This window comes from Mustela erminea, chromosome 19 (assembly GCF_009829155.1).
Source record: "Mustela erminea isolate mMusErm1 chromosome 19, mMusErm1.Pri, whole genome shotgun sequence".
In the NCBI taxonomy this organism is placed as follows: Eukaryota; Metazoa; Chordata; class Mammalia; order Carnivora; family Mustelidae; genus Mustela; species Mustela erminea.
This window is the reverse complement of record NC_045632.1, coordinates 34,280,372-34,303,631: the sequence shown is the minus strand read 5'-3', so window position 1 is coordinate 34,303,631 and position 23,260 is coordinate 34,280,372. Positions and strand designations below refer to the sequence as shown.

Here is a 23,260-nt window from a genome sequence, read left to right as displayed (position 1 = left end):
GGAAGCAGGCTCCCTGCTGAGCAGAGCCTTTGAGAGAGAGAGAGGAGAACAAGGGGGAGCAGGCAGGAGCCTGATGCGGGGTTCGCTCCCAGGACCCTGAGACCATGACCTGAGCCGAAACCAAGAGTCGGACGCCTAACCGACTGAGCCACCCCAGCGCCCCTCAAACAGTCTGGTTTTTGTTTGTTTGTTTGTTTTGTTATTGAAAAATTCACACTTGGCCATCTTAGGAAATCTGGGAAACTAACAGACAATAAACAAGCACTGTGGGTGAGGACAGGTCTGTCTGGGGAGCCCCCCGGGTGCAGGGTCCCCTTCCAACAGCTTTGTGTGTATGTCCTCAGAACCGATCACTCGCACTTTACAGAGGGTGAAACTGAGGCACAGAGGAGCTAGGTCAGTTCCCCAGCAGTGAAAAGAAAGCATGGCTTGAACTAGGTAGTTGGTTGGTTCCAGAACCCACGTGCCTCAGCCACAACCCTTCTCTGCCTGAGGTTTCCTGTCCCTTAGAGCACAGCCTCTCAGCAGGCCACATGGGGTCTGTATCCCCTCCCCTCTCCATCGCCAGAGGGAAATAGAGGCACGGAACTGAGTTCACACAGCCAACCCCTTGTCCCTTATCCACTGCCTCAGTGTCCCCTAGGCGGCTCCTTCTGAAGAGAGGTGCCCACTGCATGGGCTTTGTTGTTCCCTCCTAGCCCAGGAGGACCAGGGGAGCCTGAGGAGGAGGCAGGGCCCTGGGTACAGCCGGTGTTGCCTTCACAGCTCCTGGGCTCAGCCATTTACAGCCCCGGAGAAGAGCCGGAGCGCAGCCTTGTCCTGCTCTCCGCTCTCCGTTATCCACGCGGCATGTCATACCCTCTCCCGTGGATCCGGCCTGAGCCGCTGAAACCCTGAAAATGCTCAGGCAAGAAGCAAAGCTGCTCTCCCAACCTAGAAGAGTCTTGGCCGCAGAACGAAAAACAGCAGAATTGAAAGCAGTCCTGCCTAGTAGGGCTGAGCGGCCTCGCAGCTCAGCAGGCTTCGGTGTGAAGGAGCTAATAATCCAACACCGCCGGAGACCAGGATGCTGCCCAGCCCGGCCAGCCCCAGGCCCAGTATCCACCCCAGGCCCAGTATCCACGCCAGACTGAGGCAGGCTGGAGACCCCGGCCTGGAGCCCGAGAGCAGTGCCCACCTGGCACGAGCCTCACTTCAACCCCCTGGTTGTCGCCGGAGGACGAGCCGGGCATCTGCTTCCTGAAGCTGATTTTAAGCATCAGGACCCTGAAGTTCTGGGACGTTCTGGGAAGCGAAAAGATTTGCCAATGACCTCACGGCCAGAGGCCTCCAGGCTTTATTGAAGGCTTTTCCCCCTGACCCACGGCACCCCAGCCTCTCCTCTCTGCACCTGCACCCAAGGGTTGAGCCAGCACCTCCTGGGTGCAACTTCGGAGTTGAGATTTGGAAACCGGATCTTAGAGATTGCTCAGCGTAGTAGTTTGCAAGTACCTGATTTTGGGTAGCACGTGTATGAACAGTTCCGTATTTTGAGATGTGATGGGCGTGTATGTGTTTATAATATGTTATAATATCTGTATAATAATATAGTCTGTTGTTATATTGTTTTATTTATTTATTTTTAAGATTTTATTTATTTATTTGACAGAGAGAAATCACAAGTAGTCGAAGAGGCAGGCAGAGAGAGAGAGAGGGAAGCAGGCTCCCTGCTAAGCAGAGAGCCCGATGCGGGACTCGATCCCAGGACCCTGAGATCATGACCCGAGCCGAAGGCAGCGGCTCAACCCACTGAGCCACCCAGGCGCCTGTTATATTGTTTTACATGTGTGTTTGTTATCATACAATATGTACTCTTTGTCTGCCGCTTTTCACTTTCAGCATAATTATTTAAACTTTTTTTTTAAGATTTTTTTTTAAATTTATTTGACAGAGATCACAAGCAGGCAGAGAGGCAGGCAGAGAGAGAGAGGAGGAAGCAGGCTCCCTGCTGAGCAGAGAGCCCAATGCGGGGGGCTTGATCCCAGGACCCTGGGATCATGACCTGAGCCAAAGGCAGAGGCTTTAACCCACTGAGCCACCCAGGCGCCCCCCCCCTTTTTTTAAGGTAGTTCCACACCCAGTGTGAACCCCAGCGTGGGGCTTGAACTCACAACCCTGAGGTCATGACCTGAGCTGAGATCAAGACTCGGACGCTTGACCGAGTGAGCCACCCAGGCGCCCCTCAGCAAATTATTTTGAGATTCCTCCGTGTCATTGCCACTATCCATGGTTTGTTCTTTTCTTACTGCTGTGGTTCACCCATGTGTGAATCTATAAAATCGGCAAAAAGTGCAAACTAGTACCTAACGACAGGAAGCAAACAGAGGGTTGCCTGGGGACTGATGGGGGTGAGGGATGGCAGAGGAAGAATGAGAGGAAGGAAGAAACTGGAAAGACGAATGTGTTCACTATCTTGATTGCGCTGATAAGAACACCTACGTCAAAAACGTATTACACTGTGCATTTTAAATATGTGTGGCTTATCGTAACTCCATTACACTTCAATAAAGCTTTAATGTATATGTAATACACATATACATTGTATGTGTATATAAGTACACATAGAGTACATTGTATACATACACACACACACACATATAAATATATGAATATACGTTTTATCTGAATACTGGCACTCATCCGATCTGTGATCTGATAAATAGCATTACTTAGTTCAAGGGCAGAGCAGGGGTGGTGTTTACATTTTTTTTTTACCTTAAGTGAGTTGGCACTTTTGCTTCTGGAGAGATAAAGTAGTCCCACTTTTCTCTATGCCTCCCACTAAGTACTGTTTAAAACCCTGGCACTTATGTGTAAGACAAACACAAGAAGACTCTGAAAAGCAGCAAAGGGAAGGCAGACAGGCCACCTCAGGCGAGGTGGGACCCAAGCAGGAACACAGTGGTGAGTTCCCTGGATTCCCTGCAGTGCCCTCTTGATGCTGAAGAAGTCAGCCACCAGGAAATGCCAGTGAGCACAAACCCAAAGAAAGCTCTGACAAAAGCCTGCTCTGTCTGGCCTGGAAAGGGACATCCTGGCAAGACAGAAAATTTTAAGATGATAACCATCTATGCCAGCCAAAAACCACACACAAAAAAATTGCAACCCCCGCCCTCACCCACACCAGCAAAGGCTCAGTAGGGAGCCCAGACTTCCACCCTCAGCAGGCGTCCCCAACCAACAATGAGGCGCCCTTGCTGCCATGTGAGTGGAGGCCGCATGGGGAGCCTCAGCTTGCACTGGCAATAATGAGGCACCCCTCTCCCTCTACTCTGAGATGATATCAGAGGAAATCTAGTGGAAACTCAGGGCTTTCACCACCACCCAGTGGCAGTGAAATCCACCCCCCCCCCCCAATACACACACACTGTGGTTTTAGTTGAGAACAGCCCTACCCAGCAAGAAACGAGGAGCACTGCCCTCCTTCTCGCCAACAGAGGCCAAATAGAGAATCTAGACCTCTCTCTCCACTTGGCTGTAACCAGGTGCTGACCAACCCCCATCTCCATTCCCTACTGGAGCAGAATCAGAGAACACCAGCTAAAACAGAAAGCTTAAATAAGATCTAGAGTCTCATAATATGAAAGTGTCCAGAGTTCAAAACATCACTAACACCAAGAACCAGAATGATCACAAATGATTACAAAAAGACAACCAAGGAGCACCTGGGTGGCTCAGTCCGTTGATCATCTAACTCTTGGTTTTGGCTCAGGCCATGATCCCCAGGGTCATGAGATCAAGCCTGTTTCAGGCTCTGCACTCAGTGGGATGTCTCTTTGAGATCCTCCCTCTCTCCCTCTTGCCCCTCCACTGGCTCATTTTCAATCTCTCTCTCTCTCTCTCTCTCTCTCAAATAATCTTAAAAAAAAAAAAAGGTAACCAAGAAATTTCAACACTGAGATGACAGAGATGTTAGAATTCTCTGACAAAATTTTTAAAGCATCTGTGATAAAAAAAAAAAATGGTTCAATGAACAATTTCCAAATATACTAAACACAAATGAAAAATAAGTCTCAGCAAACAAAGTGTCAAGAAAACTAAATGGAAATTTTAGAACTGAAAAGTACAATCACTGGAAGAAAAACTCAGTGGGTGGGCTCAACAGTAGATAAAGGAGACAGAGGAAAGAACCAGTGAACTGGAAGATGGAACAATAGAAATTGCTCAATTTTGAACAACAGAGAGAAAATAGACTGAAAAGTAAAATAAAATAAAAAGGAACAGAGCCTCAGGACGTGTGGGACTGTAACAAAAGGTTTAATACTCATTTCATCCGAGTCCCAGAAGGAGAGGAGAAAAAGGGCAGGTCTGAAAAGTACTTGAAGGTAATGGCTGGAAATTTCTCAGGTTTGGTAAAGGATATAACCTACAAATTCAAGAAGCTGAATGAATGCCAAAGAGGACAATCCAAATAAAGCCACTCGGAGAACCCATCCAAATTAAACTTCTGAAAGCTAAAGATGAAGGGAAAAAGTCTTGAAAGCAGCCAGAAGGAAACACCACCTTACATATAAAGGAAAAACAATTGAAACAATAGATTTCTCATCAGAAACCATGGAGGCCAGAAGAAAGGAGCAAAATAATTTTTAAGTGCTGAAACAAAAGAACTGTCATACCAAGAGTCCCATACCCATTGGCAGTGTTCTTCAGGAATAAGGGAAAATCTAAACATATTCAGATGAAAAAAAAAACTAAGAAAAATTATACCTATCCTAAAAAAAAAAAAAAAAAAAAAAAAAAAAGGCTAAAGAGAATTCTCTAAACAGAAAGACAATAATGAAGGAGCCTGAGAACATCAAGAAGGATGAAAGAACACATTAAGCAAAAATATGAGCAAATACAATCATCCTTCTTTTTCTTTCTCAAGTTTTCTAAACTATGTTTGAAAGTTAAAGCAAAAATCATTACACCACCTGGTGTCGTTCTAAAATACATAAAGAGAAAAATTTAAAAGATGATTCAGTTATAAATTGGGGAGGGTAGAGGGACCTAAAGGGAGGTAAGATTTCTCTATTTCCTTTTTTTCCCCTAAGATTTTATTTATTCGACAGAGAGTACAAGGATGGGGAGAAGCAGACAGAGCCAGAAGGAGAAGCAGGCTCCCCACTGAGCAAGGAGCCTGAGGCAGGGCTCCATCCTAGGACCCTGGGACCATGACCTGAGCCAAGGACAGATGCTTAACTGACTGAGCCACCCAGGAGCCCCAGATTTCTCTATTTCATTCAAACTGGCAAAAATGATCACACCAGTAGACATCAAGTTATAGCTTGATGCAATACCTACAGCAACCACTAACAAGCTGTACAAGAAGATACACTCAAAAACATAATAGGTAAACCAAAGTGGAATTGTAAGAAATGTTCACATAACTCATGCAAAAGCAGGAAAAACAAACAAACAAAAAAAACAAAAAAAGAACAGACAAAACCAGAAAATGAAACAGCAGATTGAAGCTCTAGCCTATCAAGAATTACACTAAATGCAAATGACCTAAATACAACAATTAAAAAGTAGGTATTTGCCAGGTTGGATTAAAAACCACAACAAGGGGCGCCTGGGTGGCTCAGTGGGTTAAGCCGCTGCCTTCGGCTCAGGTCATGATCTCAGGGTCCTGGGATCGATTCCCGCATCAGGCTCTCTGCTCAGCAGGGAGCCTGCTTCCTCCTCTCTCTCTCTGCCTGCCTCTCTGCCTACTTGTGATCTCTCTCTCTCTGTCAAACAAATAAATAAAATCTTAAAAAAAAAAAACCACAACAAAATATATGCCATCTCCAAGAGACTCACTTCAGATGGAATAATAGAGACAAGTTGAAAATTAAAGAATGGAAGAAGTTGTATCATGAAAACACAGATCAAAGAAGCAATTAATTAATATTAATTATCAGCAAAAGTAGACTTCAGGAGAAAAAAAATTGCAGAGACAGAGAGACAGTATACACTACTAAAAAGATCAATATATTGGGAGGATGTGACAATCCTAAATATGTAAGTACCACAAAACAGACCTGCCAGATATGTGAAGCCAAAACTGATAGAACGTGGGGAACCCGGGTGGCTCAGTAGGTTAAGCACCTGCCTTCAGCTCAGGTCATGATCCCAGGGTTCTGGGATCAAACCCCACATTGGGCTCCCTGCTTTGTGGGAAGTCTGCTTCTCCCTCTGCCTCTGCCACTCCCCCTGCTTGTGTTCTCTCTCTCACTCACTGTCTCTCAAATAAAGAAATCTTAAAAAAAAAAAAAAGACCTGATAAAACTGAAGAGAAATAGACAAATCCACAATAATAATTGAAGACATCAATAGCCTTCTTTCAACTATTGATGGAAAACTAGATAGAGAATCAGCAAGGATATAGAAGAACCCAACGACACCATCGCCAAATATCCAATTGATACTTATATGACAATTCATGCGAGAAATTGAATGCTCTTCCCCCTAAGATCAAGAACAAGGAAAGGATGTCAGGTCTCACTACACTTTCTCCACATAATGTTGAAAATTTCAGCCAATGCAAAAAGGTAAGAAAAGGAAGTAAAAGACATACAGACAGGAGAGAAAGAAATAAAATTGTCTCAATGTGAAGATGACATGATCATGTAGAAAATCTCACAATGGTGCTGGAAAAATTGGACATCCACAGGCCAAAGGGGAAAAACATCACCTTATGTCTTGTGCCTCCTACAAAATTTAATTCAAGAGGGATCACAGACTTATATGTAAAACATAAAACTTACATGTAAAACACACTTATATGTAAAACTTACATGTAAAACTGAAACTATTGAAGTTTTAGAATAAGACATAGGAGAGAATCTTTAGGATCAAGGCTCGGCAAATAGTTCTTAGACTCTGCACCAAAAGCACAATCCATTGAAGGAAAAGTTGATCATTTGGACTTCATTGAAATTTTAAAATTTTGCTTTGTGAAAGATCTTGTTAAGTGGATGAAAAGACAAGCTATAGACTGGGAGAAAATATTTGCAAACACATATCCAAAAAAGGACTAGTATCTAGAATATATAAAGAACTCTCAAAATTCAACAACAAAAAAAAAGCAAATAATCCAACTAGAACATGGACAAAAGACATGAAGAAACATTTCACGGAAGAAGATAGCACACAGATGGCAAATTAGCACATGAAAAGATGTTCAGCAACATCAAACCATTAGGAAAAATGCAAATTTAAGCTGTAATGAGATATCATGACACACTTACCAGCATGGCTTTAAAAAAATAAAAAAGGGAAGCAGTGACAACAATAAATGCTGGCAAGGATGTGCAGAAATGGGATCATTCATACATTGCTGGTGGGAATGTCAAATAGTATAGCCACTCTGGAAAACAGTTTAACAAGGTTGGGTTTTTTTTTGTTTTTGTGTTTTTTAAAACTAAATCCAATTACCATATGACCCAGTAATTGCACTCTTAGGCATTTATCCTGGAGCAATAACGACTTGTGTCTGCACAAAAACCTGTACATGAACGTTTATAGCAGCTTTATTCATAAGAGCTCTGAACTGGAAACAACCCCAATGTCTTTCAATGGCTGTACGAATAAGCCAACTGTGGTACATCCACATCATGGAATACTACTTGGCCCTGGAAGGAATGAACTAGTGATACACGCAGGAACTTGGATGACTTTCCAAAGAATGAGGTGGAGTGAAAAAAGGCCATTCCCCAAAGATCACATACTTAGGATTCTAATCTTATAACATTCTGGAAATAGAGTATAGAAATATAGTACAAAAATAGTATAGAAATAGAGAACAGATGGGTGATTGCCCAGGGTGAAGGAGGGGGTAGAGTGGGAGAGTGGGAGGGCAGTGGGTGTGGTTATAAAGGGCAACATGATGGATGGATCTTGGCAGTGATGGACACATCTGTGTCTTGACTGCTTCCCTGTCCATATCTGGGCTGTGATACTGTACAGTGGCACAGATGTCACCACTGAAGGAAACTGGGTAAAGGTACATGGATCTCTCTGGACTGGAGCTTAAAATTTCACACGACTCTTCAACTGTCTCAAAATAAAAGGTTTCATTTTAAAAAATCTTTTTTTTTTTAACTTTTTTTTTTTTTTTTTTTTTGACAGAGAGAGAGATCACAAGTAGGTAGACAGACAGGCAGTGAGAGAGGGGGAAGCAGGCTCCCTGATGAGCAGAGAGTCTGATGTGGGGCTTGATCCCAGGACCCTGAGATCATGACCTGAGCGGAAAGCAGAGGCTTAACCCACTGAGGCCACCTAGGCGCCCCTCATTTAAAAATATATTTTTTTTAATTTTTAAAAAAGAGTTTATTTATTTATTTGCCAGACAGAGATCACAAGTAGACAGAGAGGCAGGCAGAGAGAGAGAGAGGGAAGCAGGCTCCCCTGCTGATGTGGCCAGATGTGGGGCTCGATGCCACAACCCTGGGATCATGACCTGAGCTGAAGGCAGATGCTTTAGCCCACTGAGCCACCCAGGTGCCTCTCATTAAAAAATCTTAAGTGACAATAGTCCACTTGGTGAGTGGATTGGGTGAAAATGATGAAGATAGAGAAGGAAGATATTTGTGAAACCCCCTCTAGAGAAGATGCTTTTTTTTTTTAAGTTTATTTCTTTAGACAGAGCGTGCGTGCATGTGTTTGCGTGTGCTCCTGTACTGGCAGGGGAGGGGCAAAGGGAGAGGGAGAGAGGGAACTTCAAGCAGATTCCCTGCTGAGCAGGCACTGACCCCCATGCCCCTGAGACCATGACTCAAGCTGAAATCAATAATGGGACACCTAACCGACTGAGCCACCCAGGCACTCAGAGAAGATGCTTTTTATCGTGAATACTGTTGTTGTTGTTGACCAAAAGTCCTCCAGAGGTTTCTGTCAAAAACAGTTTGCTGTAATGGATCGAGTGCTGGGGGCTCTATCGGCCATGGTCTGAGGGAAAGCAGGTGGGGTCAAGTCTGGGAGATGCGTGGGGAGTTCAGAAGGGCGAGACCAGAAGGGCGAGACCTAGGCCAGACCCAGACCCAGCCCCAGCTTGGCCCGCAGGGACCAGGGCAGCAGTTTCCTCCTCTGGCCTTGTGGGGGTGGTTAGCTCGGGCCCACGGTGGGAGGCTGCCAGGGTCCTGGGGAGCACTCTTGGTGGTCCCCGGCACCATAAGGACTATCCAGGGAAATGGAAGCAGCCCCTTAAAAAGCTTCCCGGGGAAGCCTGGGTGAGGCTGAGGCCCTGTGTCTCTGGGGCAGGGGCATGGAGGCCGTGGACGCCATGGGTGAGTGCCGAGGTGATTCTTGGCACTTCCTTGCCTTGGGCCTGTCTCTCTGAGGACACCTGAACAAGGCTTGGACTTGGAGGTGTTTTCATCTCTCAGGGTTTTCTGTTGTCCAGGTGCAGCCTTTCGTTTAGTTGTTGTTGTTGTTTCTGGGTTTTGTTTTGTTGTTTTTTGGTGGCAGCAAAGCTAGGTTTATTGAGCATTAGCACAAAGTGATGGCACAAAGCTCCGAGGAGGGAGGGGACACGAGGAGGGAGGGGACACGAGGAGGGAGGGGACACTGGAGGTTTTGCCCTTCTGTTTTGTATATTTGGTCTAAAGCTGTGGCTAGTGTGTGGCAGAATCACCTAGGAGCTTGAGAAACAGAGTTCTGGGGCGCTACTCCCAGAGATTCTGATTTCATGTGAGGTGGGGCAGAGGTTTGCATATCTAATAAGCTTCAGAGTGATGCTGGTGATGACCCTTCTGGCCCCAGGAGCACACTTTGAGAACCACTGGTGCACTGGGTGGGGGCGGTGGCGTTGTACAGACACGAAAACCAATGGGGTGAGGCCTTCCCGCCCCAGGAAGTTCCCCGGGTCCTCATCCCTGCCCGGCTGAGAAGGCCTGTGGTTTGAGATTCCCCTGGACGAGCCACAGGGCACCGGCCCAACAGGCCCGAGGGGCAGGAGGTGAGTGCGTGTGCTGGAGGGTGACAGCGAGGAATGGGGTTTGGACTTAAGGCCAAAGTCTCAGGGGGGACTGAGATTGGGGGTACTGGGTGTTCTGAGGGTAGAGCGGAGGCCAGGGGAGGCAGAGGCTAGCAGACTGCTAGAGGAACTGACCTTGGGGGTAGAGGTGCTGTTATGGATCCCCGAGTGTGTGTGTGGAGGGTTGGGGGGACCGCTGAGGAGGCTGCGGGGAGGCTGGACTTGGAGGAACCTGGGAGACCTATTGAGGATAGGGGAGCAATGGGCGTGTGTGCGCGCGCGCGATTCCTGAAGGGATTGGGGGTTGAGATTTGGGGGCTGGAAGCTGTTCTAGGGTTCAGCTTTCAGGGTGGGGAGGTGATAGGAGGCTGGGATTGGGGACCCAGGGAGGGGTGGTGGGGCTGGGCGGGTTACCGAGGGCGAGCTGGGGGGGGGGGGGCGGGGGCGGTAGTGGGTGTCCCGCGGCTCGGAGGAATACGGCGGGGGCGGGCCTCGGAGCGGCGGGGTGGGGCGGGCCCTGGGCGGCCGGCCGGCCGGGGCCACGCAGTCGAGTCTCCGCCGGAGCCAAGACCGGCGGCCGCGCCTCCCTCGAGCTCCCAACCCGGAGCCCGGGACGCCACCGCCCCGCTGCCCCCGCCGGCCGCGCCGTGACGCGGGCATGAGCCTGGCCCGCCGCCCGCCGAGCAAGCGCCCCGAACCCGGGCCTTGGCGCCCAGGTAACTTGGGGGGCGTGAGGCGGGGAGGGGGCCTTAGGCCGAGCCCGAGCCCGCGAGACCCTCAGGCGACCCCAGCTTGGGAACTCTCCAAGCTCATGGGACCTACCTACTCTGGCGGCGGAGGGGCCCTCAGGGACCCGCCCCCAAATCCCTCCCCTGGATCCCCCGGGCCCCTGAAACTCTCCCCGAGCTCCACCTACCCCAGCTCTCTTCTCCAGGGAAGCCCAGGTCAGGGCCTGCCCTCACCCCTGCCCCACACTCGCCTTCGGAGAAGGCCAGGCTCCTGCTCTGGGCCTGCCATCCCCAGGGGGCATATCCCAGCCCCCATCCTCCCCACTTTCCTGCTCCCCATGGGCTGCTGTCTCTCAGCGCCCCCAAACTCCAAGAGACTTCTCTACCCCAGCTGCCCACTGCCCACCCCCACCTGCAAATGGTTGCTATCCTCCAGCTTGAAGCTCATGGCCAGCTCCCCTCCTTTCCTTGAACCTTCCTCCCGTAGCTCTGGGGGACAGTCAGCCTTCTCCCCCAGAGTCCCCAAGGCCCTGCTTCCAGTGAAATGTTTTCTGTCACTGCAAAGTGGGATGAGCAGAGGCTGAGCACCTGGGTGATGTGGGCAGAGCAGGGCCTCTGAGCCGGCCAGCACCAACCTGCGGGGGCCGGTTAGTTGCCGGGATACTTGCATGGAGCATGGGCTTTAGGGGTCTGCAAGTCAAGGGCAGTGAGAGGCCCCAGCGCAGGCTCCAAGGCAGTCGTTAGAGGCTGGTCTTGTTTAATACAGATTCTTTTCTTGCCCCTTGCGGGAAAGCTGGGTCTCAAGCACAGGCCATTTCTGCTCCTCTTCAGGGATGGGTTGTCAGGAGCTGTGCCCCCTCCCACCCAGTTGCTTGCCTTTCTGTGCTTGGGCGTTGGTTACTTTTAGCTCTCCCTTCCTGGGCAGGGCACAACCCTGACCAAGGTGGGGCAGCCTGGCCAGGCCTGGACACAGTGTCAGCAGTATTCTGTCCCCCGAGGCAGCTTTGAACTGAACTGGGTCCGGGGTCTGGCTGTTTTTCCAGGAACAACAGCTTGCTGGCCTTGGCAGTCAGCCCTCTGAAAGCCCTGGGACCCAGCGAAGTGGGAGCCCATAGCTGCTGACACGCCTCTGGAAGTTGAGCTGGGTCCTGCCAGGTGGATATGGTTGGTGGTGGGAGGAAGGATGAGAAGGACAAATGCTGGAGAGAATTAGCTTTCAGGCCCCAGTTACTGAGCACCTTCTCTGCACTAGGCACCAGTCTGTGCCCTGGGATGGAGCTACGTATAACTAGACTGACAAGGCACTGATGTTCTAGAGTGTTCTAGGAGACTGAGAACAGCCAAGTAGGAAAGGAATAAATAGATGAAGGAACAAGACAATTCTGTAGTGATGTGTGTGATGGAAGACAGTGAAACTGGATGGAGACTGACTGGCAGGCTTCTTTGGCCAGGTTGGTCAGGGAAGCCCTCTCGGAGGAGGTGACATTTGAGCTGAGACCTGAATGAGGCGGTGGAATGAACCTTGGACCGTCTGAGGGAACAGTGTCATAGGTGTGGAACAGCAACTGTGGGGTTCCTGCGTGGGGAGGATTTAGGCATCTTGAGGAACAGATAGAAGGAGGTCATGCACATGAGCAGCAAGGAGATGTGGCCAGAGGGGTGGGCGAGGGACCAGGAGAGAGCAGAGCGGTGGTGTGTGCCCCCGTAGCATCACTTTCCCAACCTAAGGGCCCAGGACACCATGGCTATTCTGATGTTCCCTCCCCCCTCTGTTCCTCTCTGTCCAGGTCTGTCTTTGCCGCCCACCTTGGGTAAGACCTGTATTGTTTGAGTTGGTGGTTCCCCATGAGGGGTTTGCAGGGGTGGAGGCAGAGGGTGGGAGGGGAGAATCCTCTCCTGGCTCCTGCTGACAAACATACCAGGGCAGAGGGGACCTGAGTACAGGTGATGCGAGATGTCCCTGGTGCCAGAGAGAATCCTGCGATAGGATCTTTGCCAGGGGGCGAGACAGCTAGATGACAGCTTGTCCAGGTAGGGCTGTCCCTGAAGCCCGGATAAGATCCTATCTGGCACGGGGCGGGGAGGCCCAGCCAGGCAGGCAGCCGCTCCTACTCAGCCATTGGCTGCCACCAGCAGCAAGTAGCGTCTGTTCTGGAGCCAAAGCCTCCAGGCAGAATCCAGGTGCGGGGAGGGAGGGCTTAGAGCTGGCTGTCCTAGGGGGGCAGGTGGGCAGGGGGCGCCCTGTCCCGCAGCTCTGCTGGGCACCAGGGAGTCTCCCTGCCCCTGCCCCCCAGGACACCTGCCCTTCCTGGAGAGACCTGGGGAAAGGGGCCTTGGAGTCTGGCTCTCTCCGGACAGGAGCCCTTGGTGGCCCGGCTCAGGGTGGGTCCTGTCTCTCGTTGAGTGGCCATGTTGATGCCAAGCTGGGTAGGGGGAAGGGTGGCCCTGCTCCCCTCCTGCAGGACTGAGGGGGCTGCTGGGTACTCTGCTTAGCTTTTCTGGGTGTTGAGAGTGGAGCTTCCAGGTTTGACACCTCAGGCCTTGAATGAGTGGGGCATTCTTCCCAGCTGCGGGTGGGCTCGTGAGAGGCAGAGCAGATGGTACCGCTCATCAGTGATGGAGAAAGTGGCCTCAGCCTTGTTCCTGGCCTTCCCAGCAACAGTGCTACACTCCTTGATGCCCCCGTGGACAGGGCACAGGCCCTGCGGGCACCCCCTCTCCAGCTTCACGCAGTGCAGTCCCTCAGGGGGATGTGCGTGTGCTGGGTTCTGATCCCACTGCCTGTCAGATTTGTGGGTCCACCTGTTGGCCTTTCCCCCCTCCCCTTTGCTGTACCACCATGGGTTCCGGGCTGGGTCTTGGTCTTGCAAACTCCACTAGGGACTGAGTGCGGCCAGGTGAGCTGCCAAGCCTTTTGCCACCCAGGCTTCCTGTGGAATTTTGCTCTTTTGCTGGTTTATTTCTGCGGGGCTGACTCTAGGGCTTGGGGAATGGGCCTGTGCTTGGACAGACACAGCAGTGGTGCTCCTGAGAGTGTGGCATCACAGTCACCTGGGCAGGTAGCCGGTTGGTGGAGCCCTGACAAGAGGCCTGCGCCAGGCAGGTGGAAGGTTTGGTTTTGGCGGTTTCACAGCATTCGAAATAAAAATAGCCTTAGTTTTTAAGGCAGAAGCTCTGGGTCCCAAGTGGGCAGACAGTTGCCCATGGATTTATTTCCTCTTTTAAAGTAGGTGGATTTATTCTCATTTTTTTACTGATGGGGAAACTGAGGCACAGAGAAGCAAAGTGGGTGCCCAGAGCTTCCAGGTCACTAGATTCACATTCCTGACTGTGCCACTCCCCAGACGGCCTTGAGTGGACTCAGAGGCCTTGTGGCCAGTGGCCAGCCTGCTGTCATCTTGGAGAGGAATTTTAGGGAGCTGGTCCTGGCCATGGGGGCAAGGCAGCCCCACGGGAAGGCAGTAGCAGAGAAGCTGGCCAGAGCCCAGGTGTGGCAGGGCTGTTTGGGATCAGTGCTGGGGAGGGGACCCTAGGCAAGCAGAGCCCTTGGGTGTCCCATCTGGGAGGGTCTTGGGCCCCAGAAGGCTAGGATAGAGGGAGTGAGTGGGCAGAGAGGCAGCTGAGGGTGTGCGGAGGAGGCTGTCAGGTGCAAATAGGCTAGGGGAGCAATCCCCTCTCTGCCCGTCCCCTTGTTTGTGTGTGCCCACTGGGGTAGGCCCATCTGTTCCTTGTTAGGGACTCCACAGACAGTCCTCCCAGAGAGTAATTAATGCCGCGTTGCTGGCAGATCCAGCAGCACGCCAGCCCCAGGGCTTCATCCTGGTAGCACAGATGCCCAGCTGACCCCAGAAATGCTGCTCCGTTCCCACCTAGCAATCCTGGAGACACAGTGTGTGGGGAGGTGGCGGTGGGGGAGGCACGGTGCCGGCCAGGCCCTGCTGCTGTGTCTGGGTGGCAGAGAGGGTTTCGGTGCTGGTAGGCAGCCAGAGATGGCCACAGGACCTTCTCACCACCCTGGGCCTGCCTTCATCCATCGCCTGCTCTGAAACTTCTCATTCATTGTTGGCTGCGCCCTAGACTTGCGGTGTGACCTTAGCCATGCTGCTTATCCTTTCTGGAGAATTTTCTTTTCCCCATCTGTAGAATGGGTGTGTTGGGCTGCGTCATTACTGAGACAGCCCTGCCTCCCCTTGTCTGAGTCCCAGCTATGTGTTTATCTGCCCACTTCTGAGCGGCCCTGCTGGCATCCCCGTCCCCGCCACCACCCCCCCACCACTCCGTGTTGACTTCCCCTTGGTGCTCCTCCTGGCTCTCTGGCTGTGTCCTCAGCCCCAGAGGCAGTCCCCAGAGCCAGATGACTGCCGGTTCTCTCTGTAATTAACCCCTGCCCATGCCCAGAACGAGGGGCGCTGCATTCCCTGTGCCCTGCGCAGACCAGCCGGTTTTCCTAGCACAGGGCCGGGCCGAGGTGACTGCCTCCACAGTGGCCACCTCCAGCCGGCCCAGCACATTCCTCAGGCTTATCTGGGGGCCCGCCCCGCCGGACTCTGCCCTCCCACCCAGGAAGCAGCACCCAGCGGAGCTGCTGAAGAGTTCCAGGGGCCGGGAGGAGAGCCTGAGTGGGCTTGATTCGCAGCCTGCCTGGGGCTGGAGAGAAGCAGGTATAGAGTGGGGTGGGGCAGAGGGGCTTCGGGGAGGGGGTCTGCTGAGCCTGACCAAGCAAACTGTCCTGAAGGAACCCCAGGGAGTGTGGGGTTCACTTGATCCCAGACTCTGTGCCATCTCCTGGGAACCCCTGCCTCCCCTCTCTTGGAAGGCTCTCCTGTGAGGTTCCTGAGCATAGGAGGGGGCCAGGCCCTGGGCCCCTCAACCGGAGTCCACTCCAGAGTTGTAACGGGAGATGGGACGGGACTGCAGCTCCCAGGCCACCTCCCTCTGTCCCCAGCTCCACAGCGGGAGCCAGTGCCAGTCCTCCCAGGAAGGGGTTAACCGCCAGTCCCAGCCGTGAGGGAGGGGACTGGGCTGGACCATTTTCCTCGCTGCTTGCCTCCACCTCGGTTTTCCTGAATGGTTCTGCCGTCCCGGGGTGGGGAGGGAAGGGAAGGAAGGAGGGCGGGGGGAGGGAGGGAGGGAGGAGTGTGGGAAGAGGAAGGAAAAAAGAGCGAGACAGCCAGGGGAAGAGAAAGATGTCACTGTCTAATCTCCCTGTCATTTTCATTTCCAGCAGGCGCCGGGCAGAGGAGCTGCTAGAACAATGCTGAGGCGGGCGAGGTGAGGAGCGGCCGGCGCGGCCCCCCCGACGGAGCGTCGGGAACAGGTGATCGGAGGAGCCGGAACCCCCGGCCACCTGGGCAGCCCTCCCCGCGCCCGCCCGGCGCCCCGGAGCCCCAGGTCGGGGTGGGGGGCAGCCATGGCGACCAATTTCAACGACATCGTCAAGCAAGGCTACGTGAAGATGAAGAGCAGGAAGCTGGGGGTGAGCGGCGGGGCGGGGTGGGGGGGGCTGGCCGGAGTCCGGGGGGCGGGGTGGGGGGGGCGGGGGTGCCCGCGGCGCCGGCGTCGCGCACTTGTGGTCTCGAGGCTTCTGGCCGGCGGCCGCCCCGCGTGTGCCGCCCGCGCCCCCGCCCCAGCCGGCCTGGCCGGCGTCCCAGCAGCCGGGTCAGCGGTGGCCGCCGACGGGCAGGCGGCTCCCCGGCCATTGTTGAAGTTGCGGCTCGGCCGGCGGCGGCGGGAGCGGCGGGAGCTGCGGTGCCGCGTCGGAGCCCGAGACTCACCTCGTACTTCCCCTGGCTGCCCGCGGGCCGCCGCCGCCGCCTCGCTTCCCCGCCTCTCCCCTCCCCTCTCCTGGCCTCTTTTCTTTTAAGTCCCTCGTCTCCCCCAGCTGCCCGGGGCTTTCTGTGTGCGGGCTCTTGTGCATTTATCTTAGTTATTGCTTTCACTGTTAAAAAGAAGTGTTTCGAGCGGAGAGTGGTCGGCGGTGGGGCAGGGCAGGGGTGGGAGGGCTCAGAGGTTGGGAAGCTGGTATTTATGTGGTTTATGAATGGGAACTGAGGGCAGGATGGCCTGTGGCTCTGGGACAGGCTGCTTTTCTCCGAGTTGTTGGCGGTGACTCCTTGCTCACTTGCAGGGTGCTTGGCCCGGGGCTGGGGGCTCAAAGGGTCTGTGGGGATGAGGCCTCCGACACACCTTACCGTGATCCTGGTGTGGATGGCCTCCCCCCTCCTCCCCAGAGGGCCTGAGGAGGGCCTCCTGGGACCAACATAATGATCTTGATGAGATTGTCCTAGAACTGCCTCTATTCCCCTGCTGACCCTCTCCCACCTCCAATGAGGGGTCCTGGTAGCCGCACCCTCCCCAGCTGGAAGGTAACCTCTTGAAAGCGGTGGCCCAAGTCTGTGTTTCTTCCCGGTCTCCTGTCTCTTTCTTCCTCCCCTCCCCCATTGCCCCGGTGGGGGTGGGGTGGGATCAGACTGCTCAAGGCTTCCTTGGCTCAGCCTGAGTGGGGTGGGGGAGGAATAGGGCTCTGATAGGGCTTCCCTGCCTGATCACAGACGGAACAGGACTAGCCTTGTAGAGGGATGGTTCTTGCCTTGTAGAGGGATGGTTCTTGCTGGTCCTCCCCTCCTGTGGCCTTAGGCAGGGGGTGGCAATGGGGTGTGTTCCGTCCTGGCTGAGTGCAATGGCCGAGCTAAGCTCGAGCTTGTCAGGAAGCTTAGCTGGATTTGAATTTGTATCCCAGCCTGGGTTCCAGCCCAGAAGATGGGGCCCTGATGGGCATCACCTGCCTTGCTGTTGTGCTGAGAGAGGGATGGAGCCCATTTGGAGCACAGAACAAGGAGAGAAGCTGAAAGATGAGGTGGGGGGCCATGGGAATAGGGGCCCAGCTTCTAGGATGGGTCCTCCTTCCTGTGGACCCAGGGGCCAACTGGGCCACGGCCCTGTATAGGCAGAGCTTACCAGAAAGGGATGCCCCTTGAGGCAGCCACTTGGGCTCAGTATCAGACCTGTTCCAGGAGACCTGGGAACCAAGTGGCCTACAGGTGGGCAGCCAGAGGAGGGGCTGGGAGCCTGGGTGTGGCTGGCAAGGCCGAGTTTGGGTCTATCTGGGGGGATTCAGCTTCCCCCCGCAGGCCTGATGTGAGGGGCTCAGCCCCCTAGCCATTCTTGTCCCAGGGTGGCTCTTGTCTCAGCTCCCAAAGGTGAGCTGGGAGGGGCGGAAAGAACCGGCGAGCAGACCCTGCCAGGGCCTTCCTCTGGCAGAGCTGTGGTAGAGTGTTTCTGGTTCTGAAGTGCTGATCAAAGACCAGGAGAAGTGGGGAAGGAGGGCTCTTGAGCATAGTGGCTCCCTGGGGCTGTGCATGCGTGTGTGTGCGTGTGTGTGTGTGTGTGTGTGTGTGTAACCAAGCAACCAGGGTGCTCAGGCCCCTGGGCCTTCTGCCCCAACACTGCAGGCTGCACGGAGCCCAAGCTGGCATATCTGGGTGGGCTGCCTTCGTTCACTCCTCCATCCATTCATTCATGAGCTCCTCGTATGGTCACTCACTTGTTCAGCAGAGCTGTGCTAGCAAGGTTGCCAGGATGGGAGGGAAGATTCTGAGACTAGAATACAGCCTCTGTCCTAAAGGAGCTTCCCAGCAGAGAGCTGAGGCTGCTGCGGTTTGGGTGGACAGGCCAGGGCGGGAGCCAGGGCCACGGGTACGGGGACAGAAATGCCTCCTATAGTCCCAGATAGGAGCCATTAATGGCCTGGTTCTGAGTGGCTTCTTGGCATGGGGGCCGCCTAGGCCCACCAGGCCTGGGGTCCTGCCTGTCCAGGACCTGGTGTACGCATGGCAGAGCAGAGCATGGAGGGGCTGTGGGATTGGGGCTGTGGCCCCCTTGCTTCCTCCACTCTGCTCTGGCAGCCCTCAGGCTCCCTACAGTTTGCCAGTGGGAGAGTGAACCAGAGATTCCTTGCTAGTGGGCTCTGCCAGGCTTCTGGAGAGCTTGCTGGTGGTGGGTGCATCCCAGCCAGACTCTGGGCTGGAAGAGCGCCTGGGATGGAGGAGGGGGCCAGGAAGGAAGAGCCAGCAGCCTGGGCAGGTGGCTAGGCCAACCCTTATGGGGTTTGACAAGCAGTTTGCCCCGTAGCCTGGAGTGTGGTCAGCATCCTGCACCCTGGCTCCTTATGTGTCTGGAGTAGTGTGTAAAGCTACAGGAAATGTAGGTGACTTTAGGCACAGGGTCATTGGCAGTGGTTGGACAGGAGGGAAACTTGCCTGGAGAGGCACCGTGCTCTGGAATAACCCCAGGTTCTAGACTCTGCCCCTTTATCTGTGAGAGCCTCTGGTCTCCCAGCTGGAACAGGGAACGAATCCTTGGCCCCCCACACTCCAGGGCCTCAGAACAAAGAAGGGGCAGGCAGAGATTCGAGGGGCAGGTATGATGCCCATCCAGAGCCCTCCGCTGGCTCCGAGAACAAGGGCTGGGGCGATGTGCAGGCCATAAGCCCCAGCAAGGGTCTATTCCTGCCCCTAGGACACTCCTCCATCGTGGCTGGCACAGACGAGCCCTAGACAGAATGTTTATTTCATGGGCTCTGAGTATCAGCTCTGGGCCTAGCCAGCCTTTTTAAGATAACGGTCCCACCATTGTATCAGCTGGGACTTAACTTTTTGGTGCCTCAGTTGCCCCTTCTGTGAAGGGCAGATGATAAACCAACCTCAAGAGGGACCTGAGGTTAACTGTGAGGAGCACTAAGAAGTACAAATCAGAAGCATTCAGTACGTGGTGGCTGTTTATATTAAGCTTAGAGCCAAACGCACAGTACATGGTGATTCAGAGCACCATTTGGGGAACAGCCTTTCAGAGCCAGTGAAGAAACAAACCCCTATTTTCTCAATTTGGGGAGGGGGCGTCAATGCCAGTGGTGTTCGCCTTCCCCAGGTTTTCTCCTGGGTGGGTCTCTGGGGAAGGCTGTGTAGCACTGCCCCCTGTGGTAGGCAAGGGTAATTTCAGGGTCATGTTGGGTGGGAGCAGTCCCGGGAGCCCTGATCCCCTTGCCATCTTGCCACCTCGCAGATCTACCGGAGGTGCTGGCTGGTGTTCCGGAAATCCTCTAGCAAGGGGCCCCAGCGGCTGGAGAAGTATCCCGATGAGAAGTCCGTGTGCCTCCGAGGCTGCCCCAAGGTTAGGGGTCTTGGGCCCTAACTGGCCCAGGCTGTAAGCAGTGATGATTTGCAGAGTCCTGAGGTCTGGGAGCACCCTCCTGGGGGTGGCATAACTTGGGGGGCAGGGATGTAGTGGGAGGCGCGCCAGCCTGGCTTAGTCCCTTGTGGATGCTGTCCCAGGTGACCGAGATCAGCAACGTCAAGTGTGTCACAAGGCTCCCCAAGGAAACCAAGAGGCAGGCGGTGGCCATCATATTCACTGACGACTCGGCACGTACCTTCACCTGCGACTCAGGTGAGGAGCTGGGGCTGAAGTCTTCCATCCATCCATCCTTCCCCGGGCCAGTCATGGTCCAGTGGTCCAGCGGGGAGGAGGCAGAGCAGGACCAGCCCCAGCTTGGTATGATGTGTGGGGGTGAAAGTAGGGGAGGAAGCAGGTCCCCAGGACAAGGGGAAACAGGCCAAATCCACTGGCCTTGTCCTCCCTGCCCTGCACAGCGGGACACTTCAGGCTGAGGCAGATAGGGTGGGCTGCTGGGGGACCCTGGGCTGGCATGAGGTACCACTTTCTCTAGAGCTGGAGGCAGAGGAATGGTACAAGACGCTGTCTGTGGAGTGTCTGGGTTCACGACTCAACGACATCAGTCTGGGAGAGCCAGACCTCCTGGCCCCAGGAGTGCAGTGTGAGCAGACAGGTGAGGCCTGGTGCTGGCAGGTGGCCGGGAGGAGAGGGGGAGGGAGGAGAGTCCTCCCCTAGGGAGGCTCCAGGCCTGCTCCTCTCCCACTCCAGACCGCTTCAACGTCTTCCTCTTGCCCTGCCCCAATCTGGATGTGTATGGCGAGTGCAAGCTGCAGATCACCCACGAGAACATCTACCTCTGGGACATACACAACCCCCGCGTGAAGCTTGTCTCGTGGCCCCTCTGCTCACTGCGTCGCTATGGCCGGGATGCCACACGCTTTACCTTTGAGGCTGGCCGGTAGGAGACTTTCGCCTCCCCCTACCCTGACCCACTGTGGTATGTTGTTGGCTGCCATTCACTCTGTCACGCATGGTGCTGGGAGCTTTAGTTCTTTATCAGCATAGAAAACCAGAAGGGAACCTAAGATTCCCATTTTACAGCTGACGACATTGAGGCTCACGCCAGCCAGGTCAAGTGCAGCTGTTTACCAAAAGTCAAACTGTTTGTGCTCAAGTCAGAGCTGGTGCTGGTGCTTAGAGGTGTGGACCAAGGCTTTGTTTCTTCACTGTCAAATAGGGGATCATAAAAGTACCCACTATAGAATGATGGTGAGGATTGGGTAACCTAGAACTTGAACTCTGGAGCCAGCGGGCCCAGACTTACATTGTGCTTGATCCTCTGTATAACCTGGCTTCGGTTACCGACCTTCTTGTGTGCCTGTTTACTCATCTGCAAAATGGTTTGAGAAAACTTGGAATAGAGGAAACCGTGCCGGTACACAGACCAGAGGGTGAGAGAGAAGGCTGAGTAGGCGGAGTCTTATAAAGCACTGAGCTCCTCTGGGACCCAGAAACCGCCAGGCAGGTTGGGTCTGTGTAGACAGCCCCACCTGCTCCCCAGAGGGCACGGGATGCAGCCATCGGGTGGTGCCGGAGCGCCTGGCCAAACACGAGTGTAACCCAGTCCCCAACACCTTGCCCTCTGTGCCTCTCGCATGCCTAGGATGTGCGATGCTGGGGAAGGGCTCTACACCTTTCAGACCCAGGAAGGGGAACAGATCTACCAAAGGGTCCACAGTGCCACCCTGGCCATTGCTGAGCAACACAAGCGTGTCCTGCTAGAGATGGAGAAGAACGTGCGGGTGAGGCTCTGGGAGTCAGCCAGTCTGGGGTGCCGGTGAGGCTGGAGGGTGGGCGTCTAGGAGGGAGCCACGGCCCCCAGAGCTAATGGGAGGGACCCGCCCTTCTCCACCCCACAGCTGCTGAACAAGGGCACGGAACACTACTCGTACCCCTGCACGCCCACAACCATGCTGCCCCGCAGCGCCTACTGGCACCACATCACAGGCTCCCAGAATATCGCTGAGGCCTCTGGTTATGCCGGTGAGTCCCTGTGGGGCCCCCTGCTCCCTGGCCACCAGGATCTGCGGAAGACGGGGCCCCGCTGACCTGCACCCAAGGCCTGAGCCTGCCTCTGTATCCACAGGTGAGGGGTATGGGGCAGCCCAGGCCAGCTCAGAAACAGACCTCCTCAACCGATTCATCCTGCTAAAGCCAAAGCCCAGCCAGGGGGACAGCAGTGAGGCCAAGACCCCAGCCCAGTGACGGCAGGGCTGGTGCATGGCAAGGAATGCTGTGGGGCCCTGTGGTAGGGCCGCCTGCAGCCTACTGAGGACAGCCTTGGGGGCTGCTGGCCAAGAGCCTGGAGAAACGGAGCAAGTGGTCCTTTCCCTCCTCCCACGGGTGAGGCTGGACCAAGGCACAGGGCTGGCCACACCAACAGAGCATGTGCAAGGGGCTGGAGCTACTGTGGGACTATATACTGTTAATGATTTTAATATATATGGCTTATGACATATTCTATATTAATGAGATTCCCTCCCCCCTACACATTTTTTAATCCCATGACCAGGTCCCAGTCAGGCTGTTTTTGAACATGAGGGCAGCTGTTCCTGTCCTCTGGGACAGCCCTCCCTTTCCCCCTACTGCCCGGACGCGCTGGAGCTGCCGGGGCCTGAGGTGGTAGCCAGCTCTCCCCAGGCAGCCCAGCGGCTACAATGGCAGGTGGCTCTCCCTTCCTCTGGGCCTGGAGCAGCAAAGGAAGGATCAGAGCTTCTATGGTGCCACTCGGCAGCCTTGCACTTGGGAGTTTTAAACAGAGATGACATCTGGTTGATACCTCAGGTGAAAATCTGGTTTTAAAATGTAGTTTTTGCCAAGACTCCTTCCTGCTTAGTATGCTCAGAAGATACCCCAGGGTCAGGGGTGCTGGTTCCCTCAGCCAGGCAGAGGGTGGCCAGTCCCAAGCTCTTCCCTGCCTGAGGGCTGGCCGGGGAAGGCAGGACTGCTGTGGGGAGCACCCCTGCTGCCCCCTCTCACTGACCGAGGGCTGGCGAGGGCCCAGCAGAGGGAGCCCCTCTGCCCAGTTTGGCCACCCTCTGGTCAGCCTAAAGCACTCAGAAACGGAGCCCTTCCCACTTCCTCTTCCCCACATGGTGCTGAGGCTCCCTGCTGAAATGCAATTAAAGCAATTGATTTTCTAGTGCTGGTATTTATTGACTACCTTGCAGAAGGGCTATCTTTATATTCCCATCAAACCTTTGGTTGCGTGTGTGGGTTTTTGTTTTGTTTTTTAATACTTTGGGGTTCTGATTTGTGGGAACAGACCCTGTTGTAAATAACCACTATTCAAGTTGTGGCAGGACGATCCAGCCAGAGGCCC

General features: G+C 54.0%; 1 protein-coding gene across 1 annotated transcript; it reads left to right on the top strand.

Moving 5' to 3' along the window:
- The first annotated feature begins 10,720 nt into the window (after positions 1-10,720).
- Positions 10,721-23,242, top strand: DOK4 (docking protein 4). The gene is made up of 9 exons (XM_032324169.1): positions 10,721-15,368; positions 15,932-16,183; positions 19,768-19,875; positions 20,037-20,151; positions 20,432-20,551; positions 20,647-20,836; positions 21,542-21,680; positions 21,798-21,921; positions 22,025-23,242. The coding sequence occupies exons 2-9, from the start codon at positions 16,118-16,120 to the stop codon at positions 22,141-22,143; spliced, it is 981 nt and encodes a 326-aa protein (XP_032180060.1). The 5' UTR covers positions 10,721-15,368; positions 15,932-16,117; the 3' UTR covers positions 22,144-23,242.
- Positions 23,243-23,260: the final 18 nt, after the last annotated feature.

Bases quoted from the DNA above. Each gene is read 5' to 3' on its own strand.
- DOK4 (XM_032324169.1), top strand. From the start codon at position 16,118: ATGGCGACCAATTTCAACGACATCGTCAAGCAAGGCTACGTGAAGATG. The intron at 20,552-20,646 runs GTGAGGCCTGGT...CTCCCACTCCAG, and splicing joins AGTGCAGTGTGAGCAGACAG to ACCGCTTCAACGTCTTCCTC. The intron at 20,837-21,541 runs GTAGGAGACTTT...TCGCATGCCTAG, and splicing joins TTTACCTTTGAGGCTGGCCG to GATGTGCGATGCTGGGGAAG.